General features: G+C 44.4%; 4 protein-coding genes across 4 annotated transcripts; 1 reads left to right on the top strand and 3 right to left on the bottom strand.

The window, feature by feature from the left end:
- The first annotated feature begins 210 nt into the window (after positions 1-210).
- On the top strand, positions 211-2,461 carry LOC102713127 (D-aminoacyl-tRNA deacylase). The gene is made up of 8 exons (XM_006643919.3): positions 211-420; positions 508-599; positions 1,042-1,108; positions 1,230-1,260; positions 1,359-1,499; positions 1,896-1,921; positions 2,001-2,074; positions 2,167-2,461. Exons 1-8 carry the CDS (start codon positions 379-381, stop codon positions 2,204-2,206), a joined length of 513 nt encoding a protein of 170 aa, XP_006643982.1. The 5' UTR covers positions 211-378; the 3' UTR covers positions 2,207-2,461.
- Positions 2,462-2,644: 183 nt separating this feature from the next.
- LOC107304306 (protein ASYMMETRIC LEAVES 2-like) lies at positions 2,645-3,874 on the bottom strand. Its single transcript, XM_040525612.1, has 2 exons — positions 2,976-3,874; positions 2,645-2,880 (listed from the first exon to the last, which is right to left on the bottom strand). The coding sequence occupies exons 1-2, from the start codon at positions 3,752-3,754 to the stop codon at positions 2,877-2,879; spliced, it is 783 nt and encodes a 260-aa protein (XP_040381546.1). The 5' UTR covers positions 3,755-3,874; the 3' UTR covers positions 2,645-2,876.
- Positions 3,875-4,037: 163 nt separating this feature from the next.
- Positions 4,038-7,719, bottom strand: LOC102712856 (optic atrophy 3 protein homolog). The gene is made up of 4 exons (XM_006643918.3): positions 7,433-7,719; positions 6,588-6,722; positions 6,309-6,395; positions 4,038-4,753 (listed from the first exon to the last, which is right to left on the bottom strand). The coding sequence occupies exons 1-4, from the start codon at positions 7,559-7,561 to the stop codon at positions 4,592-4,594; spliced, it is 513 nt and encodes a 170-aa protein (XP_006643981.1). The 5' UTR covers positions 7,562-7,719; the 3' UTR covers positions 4,038-4,591.
- A 2,934-nt stretch (positions 7,720-10,653) lies between these two features.
- On the bottom strand, positions 10,654-12,700 carry LOC102712579 (zinc finger protein MAGPIE-like). The gene is made up of 3 exons (XM_040519926.1): positions 12,444-12,700; positions 11,925-12,321; positions 10,654-11,816 (listed from the first exon to the last, which is right to left on the bottom strand). Exons 1-3 carry the CDS (start codon positions 12,565-12,567, stop codon positions 10,871-10,873), a joined length of 1,467 nt encoding a protein of 488 aa, XP_040375860.1. The 5' UTR covers positions 12,568-12,700; the 3' UTR covers positions 10,654-10,870.
- Positions 12,701-12,989: the final 289 nt, after the last annotated feature.

The following is a 12,989-nucleotide window of genomic DNA, read 5'->3' as shown; positions in this document are numbered from 1 at the left end:
CATATATATATTTTGGAGGAAATATTGTCAAAATAGTAATATACGAACATGACTAGCATGTTGCTCCATATTTCGTCAGCTTTTGAACAAATTTCACGAGAAACTATCAAAACTTAACTCAGTAGGAGTAACAGCAAAACGGCAGTAAACCAAGCCAAAACTTCAACCTGTTCTGATAAAGCCCGGCCCACATAAGCCCACCAGAAAGCGTGGACAATTTCCTCGGGCCATCGTCTATCCGCCTCACCGGCTCCGTGCTCCGGCCACCACCACCAGAGCCGCCGCCCGAGGGTGTCTCCGGCGACTCACCTCTCCAGTCCCGTCGCCGCACGCGAAGCCCAGAGACCCGGCGCGGCGGAGGGGAGGAGGAGGAGGGAGATGAGGGCCGTGGTGCAGCGCGTCCTCTCGGCCAGCGTCGAGGTGAGCGGGCGCCCTCTCCTACTCTCTAGCTAGGAGGAGGCGAGCGCCGATGCCTAATTTGGTTGGTTTCTGTGGGCTTGGTTGCAGGTGGAGGGGCGGGTGGTGTCGGCGATCGGCCCCGGCCTCCTCGTGCTCGTCGGCGTCCACGAGGCTGACACGGACGCCGACGCTGACTACATGTGTGTACCAGTACCTCCTCTCCGTCCATGATGCTTATTGTCACATCTCATTGGAATCTGTAATGTGTTAATCTGGAATCTGGAATATGTTGATTTCTATATGTTCGTTCAGTGGTTAGTTATTTTTTTTGGGCGAATAATTAGTGGAGTGAGTTATCATCATAGAGAATGGGTGGAAATGGTAGCTGTTGATTTAATGGATGATACTAGTAATTTATTGCTACGTTTGATCTGAGAACATGTATGCTCTGGAAAATCTTGAGCCAATTCTGTTCCTTTCCAAAAGTTAACCTTATGTTCGATTACAAAAATTTCAACCTTTGTGTTTCCTTACATTTTATCTTCAGTCTGGTGCAATTCTGCTTAGGGAAAAAGTATGCTCACATCTTCAGTAAATGATCCTGTTATGTTGTCATTATCATACTAACATGACATTGTGCAGTTGTCGGAAGGTTCTCAATATGAGGCTATTTCCTAATGAGAAGACTGAAAAGGCATGGGATCAGAGTGTAAGTCCTGGTGTTATCTCGGTACTGTATAACAGAAATGACCTATTTAGGCACACGTGGCTTTATGTCGAACTTCGTTTGTGGTTTGAAGATGAGAGTAAACATTTTTTTCTTCCTGCAGGTTATGCAGCGGAAATTTGAAGTTCTATTAGGTAATATATGCAACATCCTAGTCCCAGATTCGACAATTCATAAGCTCTAGTAGCTTTGTTATTATTTATTTTGTGTTCTAAGATGATATATTATTCAGTCAGTCAATTTACCTTGTATGGAATCCTGAAGGGTAACAAGCCAGATTTTCATGTTGCTATGCCACCTGCTAAAACAAAGCCATTCTATGCTTCTGTAGTCGAGAAGTTTCAGAAGTTCTACTCAACTGATGCAGTGAAAGGTAATTTATAATGCATATCTAACATATCTTTGTGTACTATGCATCTAGCTGTCCTGAGTTCCTGGCTATCAAATTATTTGATGTTCTCACAGTTGATTCTTTTGTAATTCACATGGATATGCCTATGTTGGTTTGTTGCAGATTATAAGTGATGTTTCCCATGTTTCTCATGTTCCCTAAACTAAAGAATATACTCATATGTACTGCCAGTGTTGTAATTCACCATAGTAACTTCTCACAATATTTTTGATTGTTTGCTCTTTAACCCCCCCCCCTTTTCCTGATATTTTAATATGAACCTATGAACCTGTATGTTTATTACTACATATTTTTCCATCGTAAGCTATCAGACGAACATATTTCTAACGTCTCTCTACTTTGAACTCATTTTGGCAGATGGAATTTTCGGAGCAATGATGAAGGTGCCTATAACTAAACATATGCTGTAGTTTCCTTTTTATGCCATAATATCCTTTACATATCAATTGGAAGCTTTTGTAGGTTTCTTTAGTGAACGACGGCCCTGTAACAATGCAAGTTGACTCACCCTCATTGCAAAATCCTGCTCAGTCAAGGTGAGCTTTACTAAACTGTTATTCTGATATACTTGCTGATTCGCACTCATAAGGACTTGGCTGAGTTTATTTATTTTTTGGATCTTGAGAAGCAACGGTGATGTTGGCTTGGTTGGGGATAATGAAGCATGAATTCCTAAAGCGAATTGTTAAATCTCGGTGTCTGATCTTCTACACTCACTGCAGATGATTTGGACCTGTCCATTGTCCCACATTGAGTCAAACAGAATTTTGAGTTTATTGTTGAGGGTTGAGCTCTTGGCAAGCGCTACAACTCATGTTTCCATTTATCCACTGATATGTTGATTACTGGGGACATATTGTAGAATTATTCCTTGTGGATTATCATTGATCTTCCATTTATTTTCAGATCTCAAATTTGTTCAACTAGTCATAGTGTTTTGTCATTGTCCGTTAGCTCCAGCATTTCTTCAGTCTGTGTAACGGAATCTGTGGTCACCGATTCCTCTCACGCGAATGCAATTCAATCAAGTTGTGCAACTACAGTTCAGTCACTCCAATAGCTTAAGAGTAATTGAAATTATGCTATTCATTTCTTCTGCGAGATTATATATATATATATAGCATTATTAGTCTGAGAACCCCATACATCGAAGGGATATGTTGATGCATATTATTGCTTGAGCCTTTCTAGTCTGCTTCCTAGAACTCAATTTGTACTTTTTCAGCATGCTAAGTCGCGACTTGACTTAATTAAATCTACTTTTATACCATGAAATTCATCTCTGATGCTGATGAACGTACCAGAGCCTTTACCCAAAGGCCATTTGCTGTCGGCATATCACCTGCAGTTGCAAAACACAACAGCAGAGAAGCCAACACGTCCACCGTTGCAAACCCTGAACCCTTCAGCAAAAGAAAGAGAGCTCTTTCAGCTTACCTCGCGTCGCTCTTGTCCCTAGAGTCACCCTGCCCTCTGACAGCTGCGCCGGACCTCGGCACTGCGGCGCCACCGCCGCCGCCGCCGCCGCTCCCTCCGTTCGACGCCGGGCAGATAGACACGACGCGGTAGCGCTCGTCCTGCGCGACGAAGCCGGTCACGGTCTGCGTCGCCGGGGGAGCTTGCACGAGAGGCGGCGGCCGTACGGACATCGCTCCATTGCCGTTGGCACCGCGGACGCCGGCGAAGCCGGCGGGCACGACGGCGCGGCCGTTGCTGGCGTTGTGCGGCACGCTGCCAGGCCTGGCGGTGGTGGTGCCGTTGCCGTTGTACGCCGAGACCAGCAGCAGCTGGTGCTGGTGGTGGTGCTGCAGCGCCGCCGACGAGGTGTGCCTGGCGACGGCGACGGCGCCGGCGCCGCCACCGCAGCAGCAGGCGCACTGCTCGGCCTGGCGGCGGAGCGCGGCGTTCTCGGCGCGGAGCACGGCGTTGTCGCGGCGGAGGCAGGAGACCTCGCGGTAGCACCCCTCGGAGGGGTCGCGCTCCCGCCAACGCGCCTCCCACGTGAGCGTCTCGGCGGCGCGGCGGCGCGCCGCCTCCGTCGCGTTGGCCTTGATGAGCTTGGTGAGGTTGGCCACCCCGAAGACGAGGTGCAGCGCGCGGAAGTCGTTCATCCTGTTCGCCGGGAAGTAGGCGGCCAGCTCGCAGTTGGGCTCGCACTTGCGCCGCTGGTGCTTGCACACCGCGCACGCGCCGGCGCCGCTGCCGCCGCCGGTCATGTCGCACCGCCGCGCACGACGATCGCTGCTACAACTCAGCTGCAAGAGCTCCAAAGCGTCGCTTGCATGTATGTATACAGGACGCGAGACAGCAAGGAGAGAGAGAAATGCATGTACATGCATGTACACGTATATGTACACTCACAAGATGGTAAGGTGAAAGTAGGGTTTACGGTTTTGTAGGTTGCTCACAGGAAGATTTCACCACAGAAACAGGGGCATGGAAACTTCTAATGCATCATCAGTAGTTCATCACTACTTCAGATCCTGACACTCCCAATTCCCAACAATGTAATTCTTGTAATAAGCTCATGTACCATGCTACAATGTGAGTTTGGGGTACAAATAGGATGTAGCTGAATTATATGCAATACAAAAAAAGGTATACAGTTTCGACTTTCATGCTACAGGGCAAGATGTAAATATGTTTTGTTCTTCCAGAATGGAGCTGCGCAAAGGATAATGTGTGCTTGCATTTAGTTATGCTTAATTAATGCCCTTTTTTTTTGACAATGCAAAGCTATCGATATGCGTGTTAGCAAAGTAAAATCACATTCATTTTTTTACTCTTTCAAATTTTTTCTATGGTTACTTACCCAGAAGTAACCTACATGACTTCTTCTATACTTAGGCTCTATTATTTCAGGTGTATATGGATCAGCCGACGTATATTTTGATCCCTACACCTAAAGAATGGACATGGCAATGAACTGCCACAGAAGAATCACAAAACAGATAAGTGAAATGTTGAGATGCTCTGGTCTGTACGCATCAACCTAACAACACAATTTCCTGTTTGCGGTTTGCGGTTTGCCTGAACTAAGTTGATGCGCTTAATCAAGCAGGTGCTGCTGCCTTGCTGCTTTCTGCTCCATGGACGCCTTTGAAGTTCAGGATTCCTGAAAGGCCTCGTCCTTTAGCGAGTCGCTCAATTTCACCGAGCCTCAGTTTAAGCTCTTCCAAATCTTTAGATAAACTCTCTTCCCGCTGCTTCAATTCCTTGAGATCAATAAAAACAGCCGTTAAGCTATATTCTAGCATTAGATATAAGGAACTTGGAAAGCAGACCCAACACACCTAAGCACATTGCTAATTTGCCGTGTAGTATTAATAGAGTTAAAACTTGAATGATCTATTTTCAAGTAAACAGATGATCATGTTTCATAGAACATTTCATATTAAAAATGATGTAAATTACAGATTCTACTAATATTCTAGTTGTTAGTATGGTTTTAAATTAATAATAATAAAAGATACAAGATCTGCAGAACTACCATTCTTGGTTAGCCCAATAATAAAGGAGTGTAATAATCCTTCTCTTCAGTTTCACAATATTTCCTAATTTTACTTAACATTCCACCAGTCCACCCCCTAAATAATATTCAGAAACAGTGCGTCCCTTGGTTTATGTTTATGGTAGACAACTTCAATTTAATAGGGTGCAAATTATGTAAACCACTTGCCCGCTCTTTCGCCTGATATTTTAGATTTGTGTACTGCATTCACCTAACAGTACGAGTCTATGACCATTGCAGTTGGAAAAGCCATTGATACCTTATGGTCCACAGTGTTTAATACATACTACAGAGGTAGTTTGAGTTAATCCTTTGGTTGTCATTTGTCAAAGCGTCCTCATTCTGTATGCAAAGTTTCACCAAAGAAACTGTGATTTTGCACTTGATAATGTTTCCAAAGGATGGCAATCAAAATGTGGCTGAAAGAACACCTAGTAGTTTAAAAATATTTCCGTATAATACAATTTAGATACAAGTCTGTATTACATGGTCCTAGTACCAAAACATGTGTTATTATCTGATACAGTATGCCATTGATCATGATCAATTCTGGTGATTAAGATAAACTGGGGTGCCACCTGACAATTGTTTTCTGGTAGAAGATTCAGGCCACGCTCTTTTCCGCGGTGAACCTTCCAAAACCAGGTGAAGTGTTTCTGATGTGTCCTCTGGCAGCTAAGCAAATTACGATACTAAGGCCACGTTCGGCACACCATAAGTTAACTAAGCCTTCCTCGTTTTTCGCGCGCACGCTTTTCGAACTGCTAAACGGTGTTATTTTTTGCAAAAATTTTCTATAGAAAAGTTGTTTTAAAAATCATATTAATCTATTTTATATTTTTAATAATTAATTAATCATGTACTAATCTATTACTATGTTTTCCGTGCGAGAGCATAAGTTAACTTATGCCCCCCTGCCGAACAGGGCCTAAGCACATTAATTTCCTGTTGGGTTGGATGAACCCAAAATGAACAAACCCTAGTCGTTATGATACTAGAGATGTCTATCTCTGTGGAAACACATCAAATTTTTCAGAACATAAACTGCAATTATGAACTATCAAATTGAAATTACTCTGGCTACAGCCTAAGAACTTAAAGATTAGGTTTCTTGATATTCACTCATCCGTGTAAGACTCAACAGAGAATGTGAGGTATATGGCTGTTAACTGTTATTAGCATATTTGTATGAGTTTATCTCTGGGAAAAAAAAATAGAAATCAGCCAATGTTCGACAGAATCACATTAGTAATTACTACCTCAAGTTCCTGTTTACGAGCTTCCTCCTTCCTAGCCTCTGACCTTGCACTTCTCTGCACCTCAAAAATTAAAGCAGCAACGGCAACCTATAGCCAAAAAGATGCAGGGTTTTATTTCCTGATATTTCAATCAATTTCTTTCTTTAACGTAACAGAACAAGTTTACTCTTTTTTTTTAAAAAAAAACCGTAGATGAGTTACTTCAACCTAGCAAATATATTCATGTGTTAATACAAATCTAGTTGCATAAAATAGTTCATCATAGGTTAAGTGAAGTACCGAAAAAATAAAGGCTTCTCCGATGAGATCTGTAGCAGCTTGAACAGCCTTTTCCTCATTTAAAGGCCTGATTTCCACATCTGTTGCATGTCCATAAATGCGCCTTTGTATCCTTGTGGTAATACGATGGTTAATCTGTAACAATTGTTGTAGCTACAATCAGTTCCCTATGGAGTATTTCAGACCCCAGCAAGAATATGGCCACAACCCTCAAATACATTAGAGAGCGCTCTAGCACATTTACTATAAGCTTAGAAATAGCCAGGTTACAGATTTCCAACATAAAAAACTTAAGGGCAAGGATAAATCTCCCCGAGGTCGACGCTCCCTGCATTCCTTATTTTTCTAATTAAAAGGATGTATGATATTTATTCCAAGTCAGACATGTGAAACATCACAAGACAGAAACCTATCATAAATCTGTGTCCGGGCATTTCTGAGATGAGCCAGAAGCCCAGAACCAAACAACTTCAAATGGGAGAAAACACTTGTTGATGAATCTACCAGCTGATGAACCACACGAGCTGACCTACAATTAAACTAACAGTTCATCGTCCTAAATTCTTTGAACCTACTGGCAACTAATAACTATGAAAATACTAGTCCAACACCAAGCATCTATCCTTCATCTTGCAGTGTGTTGAACTCCGCAAAATCCCTTTTCACGGGCACACATTTTCCTTTCCTCTTCACGGAGAGTACATGCGGCTACGCGGGTTTTCCATTGCCCATGACGTTCGAGTATAGCCGCCCCTAACCAGATCCCCCACCTTCCCACGAGCCCAACGGAAGCTTGCTCCGATCAATTCCTCTCGAAAGAACGAGCATAGGAAGAGGAAGGCGACCTGGGCGATGCTGATGATGAAGTTGCGGAACTTCGGGTGGACGGCCGCCTGGCTCTTGAGGCGGCTGGCGATGGGCTTGGACAGCGTCCGCAGCGCCAGCGTCCCCAGCTTCGCCACCGGCAGCGCCATTAGCGGCGGCGGCGGCGGCGATCTCCTCCTCCTCCTCCTCGAGTGGAGGATTGGTGGGATCGTGAGGGGGATTCGATTCGATTTGGATTGGAATCGATGGAGGGAGCAAGCACAAGGGGGAGTCGCTGATTGGTCGGGCTTCCCGTGGAACGGAACGGAACGGAGATGGAGCCGGACGCGCCTTGAGAAAGTGAGACTTTTTTTGGGGGGGTTTGTTTGGTGAATGCCTTTTCGTGACTAATTCGTCTGCCCCTTTTAAAATTCCAGTTCAAACCGTGCTTTCTTGTCAACGAAGCCTACAAAATTTATCTTTTTAGAATCAAAGGGATCATTGGTTGTGACTTGTGAGCATTCGGCCACATTTCATTTGCATATTGTGTTTGAGCCATCTTCGATACCAATTATGGAGTTTTATCTTTTCGCTTATTCTTGTGTTTATAAGCTAAAATTAAATTTTAACCTTAATTTTAGAGTTTTTTATTGCTTTAGATGCTACAAACACATATATAAATATTATATTCATAAATATTTTTTGTTTATAATCATACCATATGCCATTTTCTTTTGAAATGCTAAGAGATGAGCCAATACGTTGTTCAATTTCGACGTAACCATTAGCCAATAGGACTAACCTAACACATGAACTTAAGAAAGCATACATAGTCAGAGCATATTCTAATTTGGAGTCCTCAAAAAAGATTAATATATGTTCATCAGTTACTTTGTTTTTTTGTCGCGACAAGTTGTTTCGATTATTCTCAGGCGTGCACCGTCAATCTTCAATGGCAGCTTGACAAAACTAGGCAATATAATTGAATAGCTGGGAACAATAGTTCCTAACGAAATATTGTAAAATCCATATATAATTTACTTGGGACTCTTAATGCTTTATACTTTATTTGTTTCATAATATAGGACCTTTTGGTTTTATCCTAATTCATATGTATGTTCTATACCATGTTTATTGATTAATGAATGAGTCTTGAGTGACATGGTTAGAAAATCCGGTAATATAGGGCCAATAGAGTATAATAGAGTAAATCTCACATAATTACAGATACATTGATCAAACTATATGTGTATCATGATATTACAGATACATTGATCAAACTATATGTGTATCATGATATTACAGATTTAGCACTCAATTTATGATAAACTACATATTTAAGATATGATATCACAAAACTACATATTAGCATAAATCTTATCCCAAAACTATAATTTTAGTAATTTATAATAGTGCTATGCATGTAAACTCTAAAACATATAGTTCCTTAACAATTTGACCACTAAAGATCTAGTTTTATGATACGAGATCTTAAACATATGGGTTGTGATAAATTTGTTGTTAATTAAATATATAGTTTTGTAATACATATTATCAAATCTATAGTTTTGCGGTAATTTGGTGATAGTTTTATATAATTTACTATATAGAACAATGAATATCTTTAGAAAAAGAAAATGATTGACATAATTAAGGTGATGACAACTTATAGCAGTGTATTTTCGCAGTCATATAGCCACATAGGTATTATAAGTATGCATGACAAATACATACATATATACCAATTATAAACATTAGACTTTTATAGAAATCCATTAGTGGTGTAGTTATCAAATGTAATGCATGGATTTCTTGTAGCAATTAACTTGTGGCACCTTGATAAAAAAAATCAAAATTTAATCACATATGTCTTATGTTGAAAGCCTCTCAAACCATGCTAGAGCTAACAACACATGCTATTCCTAGCTAATTCCATACATTAGCCTTTTGGCTCTTTAGCAAAAGTTCTCGCCAGCTAGTCTAGGTGTATATAGTTCAAAGCTGATAGGGACTAAGTTGCCTTGTGTAGCTATTTTTTCTACCAAGTGTAGTAGTTACCTCCAATCAAGGACAGATTTTTAGAAATTGGAGACTCAGTGTCACAATACACTACTCATATTTAATCAGTACTGAAATCTTCTATGTATTAAGCATTTTAACCATAGCTCTCACCTATAATTAGGATTGTTACTTTCTTAGAGGGTTGGTTGCGACATATCCACTCGATCATGCCTCCAATATATAACACCGTCACACTATATTGGCACCTTTTGCTATATTTTATCTCAATACAATTTGTAGCCATGCGTACTGAGGACATTATGCTTCCCAATAACAGTACTCCTGCAGTCTTTAACAAACTAATTAGTGGAAATATATATCTCCGTAGCAGATCCTGTATCAACACACCTTCCATTACAACTAAAATGCACTAAGCATGCAGACAAATAGGCAATTAAGTTAAGTAGCAAGCACTAGACAATGTGTGGGATGTGCATCACTAATCAAATGCAAATTTCTGGAAGGCCAAAACCAGTGGCATCCTCAACTGGATAACCACCTCCCCTGGTTGGTAGGTTATTGGGCACCCCATTGCTATGTTGCAAGCTCCCCTTTAGCTTACTTCAACCTTAGACCATTTGACATTTGGCTAAGCACAGCAAGACAGCAACTTAAAAGTTGTTTATTAGTAGGGGCAAAGATCCTCCTTTATAAATATGCCACTAAGGCTAGAAATAAAAAGTCACATATATGTTAAAACAGGATCAAGCTAGCTAGCTGCACTGAAAAGGTTATTTGGTTTGTGCAATAATAGAGTTGTAAAGTGACATGCCCAATTGCCTTTTTCCTAATAACAAAGTTGTAAACTAAGGGGTGCTACTCTTTGATCAATTAATTGTTCTTGAGAATATGCATAGATCTGTTGCCACCTTTTTGTTTGCCAGTTACAATTGCTTCCCTTCTCCTTGCTCAATGTCCATGAACCCATCCAGGAGCATTTGCAAATAACCATGCATGAACTCCCTTGATTAGTTATTGCAACCCTAACTAATTAATGCAAGGGCTTTTTTTTACCATATTTGAGAAATATCTTGAGGTATCTAAAAATTTTAGTATAAAACTTTGGTACTTTAAGATACATTATATCTCAAGATACTAAATTTTTACACTTAAAAAATATAGGACCTCAAGATATTTTTTCAAGTATGTTAAAAAAAACTCTTAGTGCAAACCCTATCATCATGGCTCAAGTTCCATTCAGTGCAAGTAAGAAGTGACATAATCAAGAGCATATAATGTCTGTGAAAACAAGAAATGGAATTTTAGTAAATTAAATTGGGTGCTCTTCTTGAGCCCATTGCGAGCTTGCATGCATGCTTCACTCCACTGTAGCTGACTTTCTTACATAGGTTCAAAATTAGCACTAACTAATCTCTCCATGGCTACAGAAAATGACATGCAAATTAAGGCTTAAACAGTTAAATCCATCCATGTATGGACGACGAGCACAGTGCTTGCACGCCAACGCCCAGGAAATCCCTAGTCTCCTCCCTCCCGACGCCGGCGTCCTTCAGGCCGGCATGGCGCACCGCCGACAAAACGTCGTAAGGCACGTTGCCGGCGGCCGCCGTGAGCTCGCTCATTGCGCTGCCGAGGTTTGCGTTATGATGGCTTGCGGCAAACATAGCTGCACCGTCGAACTTGCCGAACGCATCGGCCGGCGAGGCGGTGGCGCCGGACTTGGTCGGCTCGAACGCCCCCACCAGCGGCACCGCGGCAGTTGACGTCACGGCGCCGATCTGCGCGGCCTTCTGCAGCAGAGCCGTCGCGGACATGTCGGTGGGCGCCGCGGGCTTCGCGTGCTGCTGGTTGCTGAACACGGACGGCACGCTGTCCTCCGCCTCCTTCGCCGCCGCTGCCGCGGCAGCTGTGGCGCTCGTCAGCTCGCTGGAATTCGACGACGACAGCTTGCCGTTCCCGTACAGCCAGCTCAGCTGCGCCGCGTCGAACTGTGGCGGCGCGCCGGAGCCCGGCGCGAAGAGATCCGCGTACAGCTGCGGCGGCACTGGGGCCACGCCACCATTGGCAAGGACGCCAATGTGGCTCATGGGTGGCAACGCGTCGCCGCCCCACAGCGACAGCCCGCCGTGCCGCGCCACGCCACCGTCGCACAGGTCCCCAACGCCGGCCGCCGGACCGAGCATCTGTCCCGGCTTGAGGTGCGCGCCAGGAGCCGGAGGCAGCATCATGTTGGGCCGCGCCGCGGCCATCCCCGCACCGCCCGAGCCGGCGAAGAGGTAGCTCTGCCCGCACAGCGACGTCGCCGCCGCGGCGGCGGCGGCGGTGCTGGACGCGGCGTTCAGCCTCGCCGTCTCCTCCGCCAGCGCGTCACAGAACGCGCGGTGCGTGATGAAGCTGTCCCTCCTGCATGCATGCATCGCGTTAAGCTACACCGTCATCGCCATCGTCCCGAATCCCGATCGATCATATCAAAGCACGGCGGCGGCGGCGGCGGCGGCTGCATGGACGTACCTGGAGAAGAGGGTGCCGCAGTCGCAGCGATACTCGCGGGTGCCGCAGGTCTTGGAGTGGGCCTTCCAGTCGGACTGAACGGCGTAGCGCTTGGAGCACTTGTCGCACTTCCACTTCTTCTCGCCGTGCTTGCGGCAGAAGTGCTTCTTGATGCCGGTGAGGTCGCCGAGCGCGCGCGACGGGTTGTGGTGGACGCAGCTCTTCTCCGGGCACACGTACACCCGCTTCCTCGGCTCCTTCCCGCTCCGCTGCCGCAGCTTCCACGGCAGGTTGTGGCCTCGCCGGTGCAGCTGCAGGTTCTGGTCGCGCTGGAACCCCTTCCCGCAGATCTCGCACACGAACCTGTTCGTCGCCAGCAGCGTCCTCGGCGACAGCGCGATCACCTCCGCCTCCGGGTCTGCACCACCACCACCACCGCCATCGCCGCCGGCCGCACCATGCGCGTCAGCCAACGCAGCAAAAGGAAAGATTTTTTCTGCATCGATCCTCTCTAAATCAAAAATGCTAAATTGCACTTGCCTGGTGTGCCGGGGAGGTTGCGCTTCTTCTTGGGAGGAGGAGGAAGAGGAGGGTGTTCTTGCTGCTGGTTGGTGAGAGGAGCGAAAGGGTTGGAGATGGCTGCTGCTGCTGCTTCACTCGCCATTCTTATCTTGCTAAGCTTGTTGCTCCTCTCTAATTAATGCTCTCCTGGATATCAAACTACTTGCTCTCCCTCTTCTACACTGAACTGAATTAGTTCCTTTGGAGACAAAAGGGCAACTTTTGTTCTTAGGTATGGGTCATTACCCCAAGCTTAATAAGCTTGCTAGTTAGTGGCAACAACAAAACCAGCAAGACAGGATAAATATAGAGCTTGCTAGTGAGAGTGAGATGCAGATAGAGAAAGAGAAGAGTGTGTGTGTGTATGTGTGAGAATAAAATATTTGGAGTGGTAAAAAGGTGAAAGTTGAAAGGTGTGTCTTTAGGTGTTTGTGCAAACAGCAAGACCCAGCTAGTGTTGGTGTGTGTATGTGGGTGTGCAAATGTGCAATGCATGATGACACATATGATGAGGAGAAAGATAGG

Source organism: Oryza brachyantha, chromosome 1, assembly GCF_000231095.2.
Source record: "Oryza brachyantha chromosome 1, ObraRS2, whole genome shotgun sequence".
Taxonomy (NCBI): domain Eukaryota; kingdom Viridiplantae; phylum Streptophyta; class Magnoliopsida; order Poales; family Poaceae; genus Oryza; species Oryza brachyantha.
Note: the sequence above shows the minus strand (reverse complement) of the source record. Positions and strands in the feature narration are given on the sequence as shown.

Bases quoted from the DNA above. Each gene is read 5' to 3' on its own strand.
- LOC102713127 (XM_006643919.3), top strand. From the start codon at position 379: ATGAGGGCCGTGGTGCAGCGCGTCCTCTCGGCCAGCGTCGAG. The intron at 1,261-1,358 runs GTAATATATGCA...TATATTATTCAG, and splicing joins GAAATTTGAAGTTCTATTAG to TCAGTCAATTTACCTTGTAT. The intron at 1,922-2,000 runs GTGCCTATAACT...AAGCTTTTGTAG, and splicing joins TTTTCGGAGCAATGATGAAG to GTTTCTTTAGTGAACGACGG.
- LOC107304306 (XM_040525612.1), bottom strand. From the start codon at position 3,754: ATGACCGGCGGCGGCAGCGGCGCCGGCGCGTGCGCGGTGTGCAAGCAC.
- LOC102712856 (XM_006643918.3), bottom strand. From the start codon at position 7,561: ATGGCGCTGCCGGTGGCGAAGCTGGGGACGCTGGCGCTGCGGACGCTG. The intron at 6,396-6,587 runs GTACTTCACTTA...TTTTGGCTATAG, and splicing joins GAGAAGCCTTTATTTTTTCG to GTTGCCGTTGCTGCTTTAAT. The intron at 4,754-6,308 runs GTAGTAATTACT...ATTGATCTCAAG, and splicing joins CTCGTAAACAGGAACTTGAG to GAATTGAAGCAGCGGGAAGA.
- LOC102712579 (XM_040519926.1), bottom strand. From the start codon at position 12,567: ATGGCGAGTGAAGCAGCAGCAGCAGCCATCTCCAACCCTTTCGCTCCT. The intron at 12,322-12,443 runs GCAAGTGCAATT...GTGGTGGTGCAG, and splicing joins CAACCTCCCCGGCACACCAG to ACCCGGAGGCGGAGGTGATC. The intron at 11,817-11,924 runs GTACGTCCATGC...GCATGCATGCAG, and splicing joins TGCGGCACCCTCTTCTCCAG to GAGGGACAGCTTCATCACGC.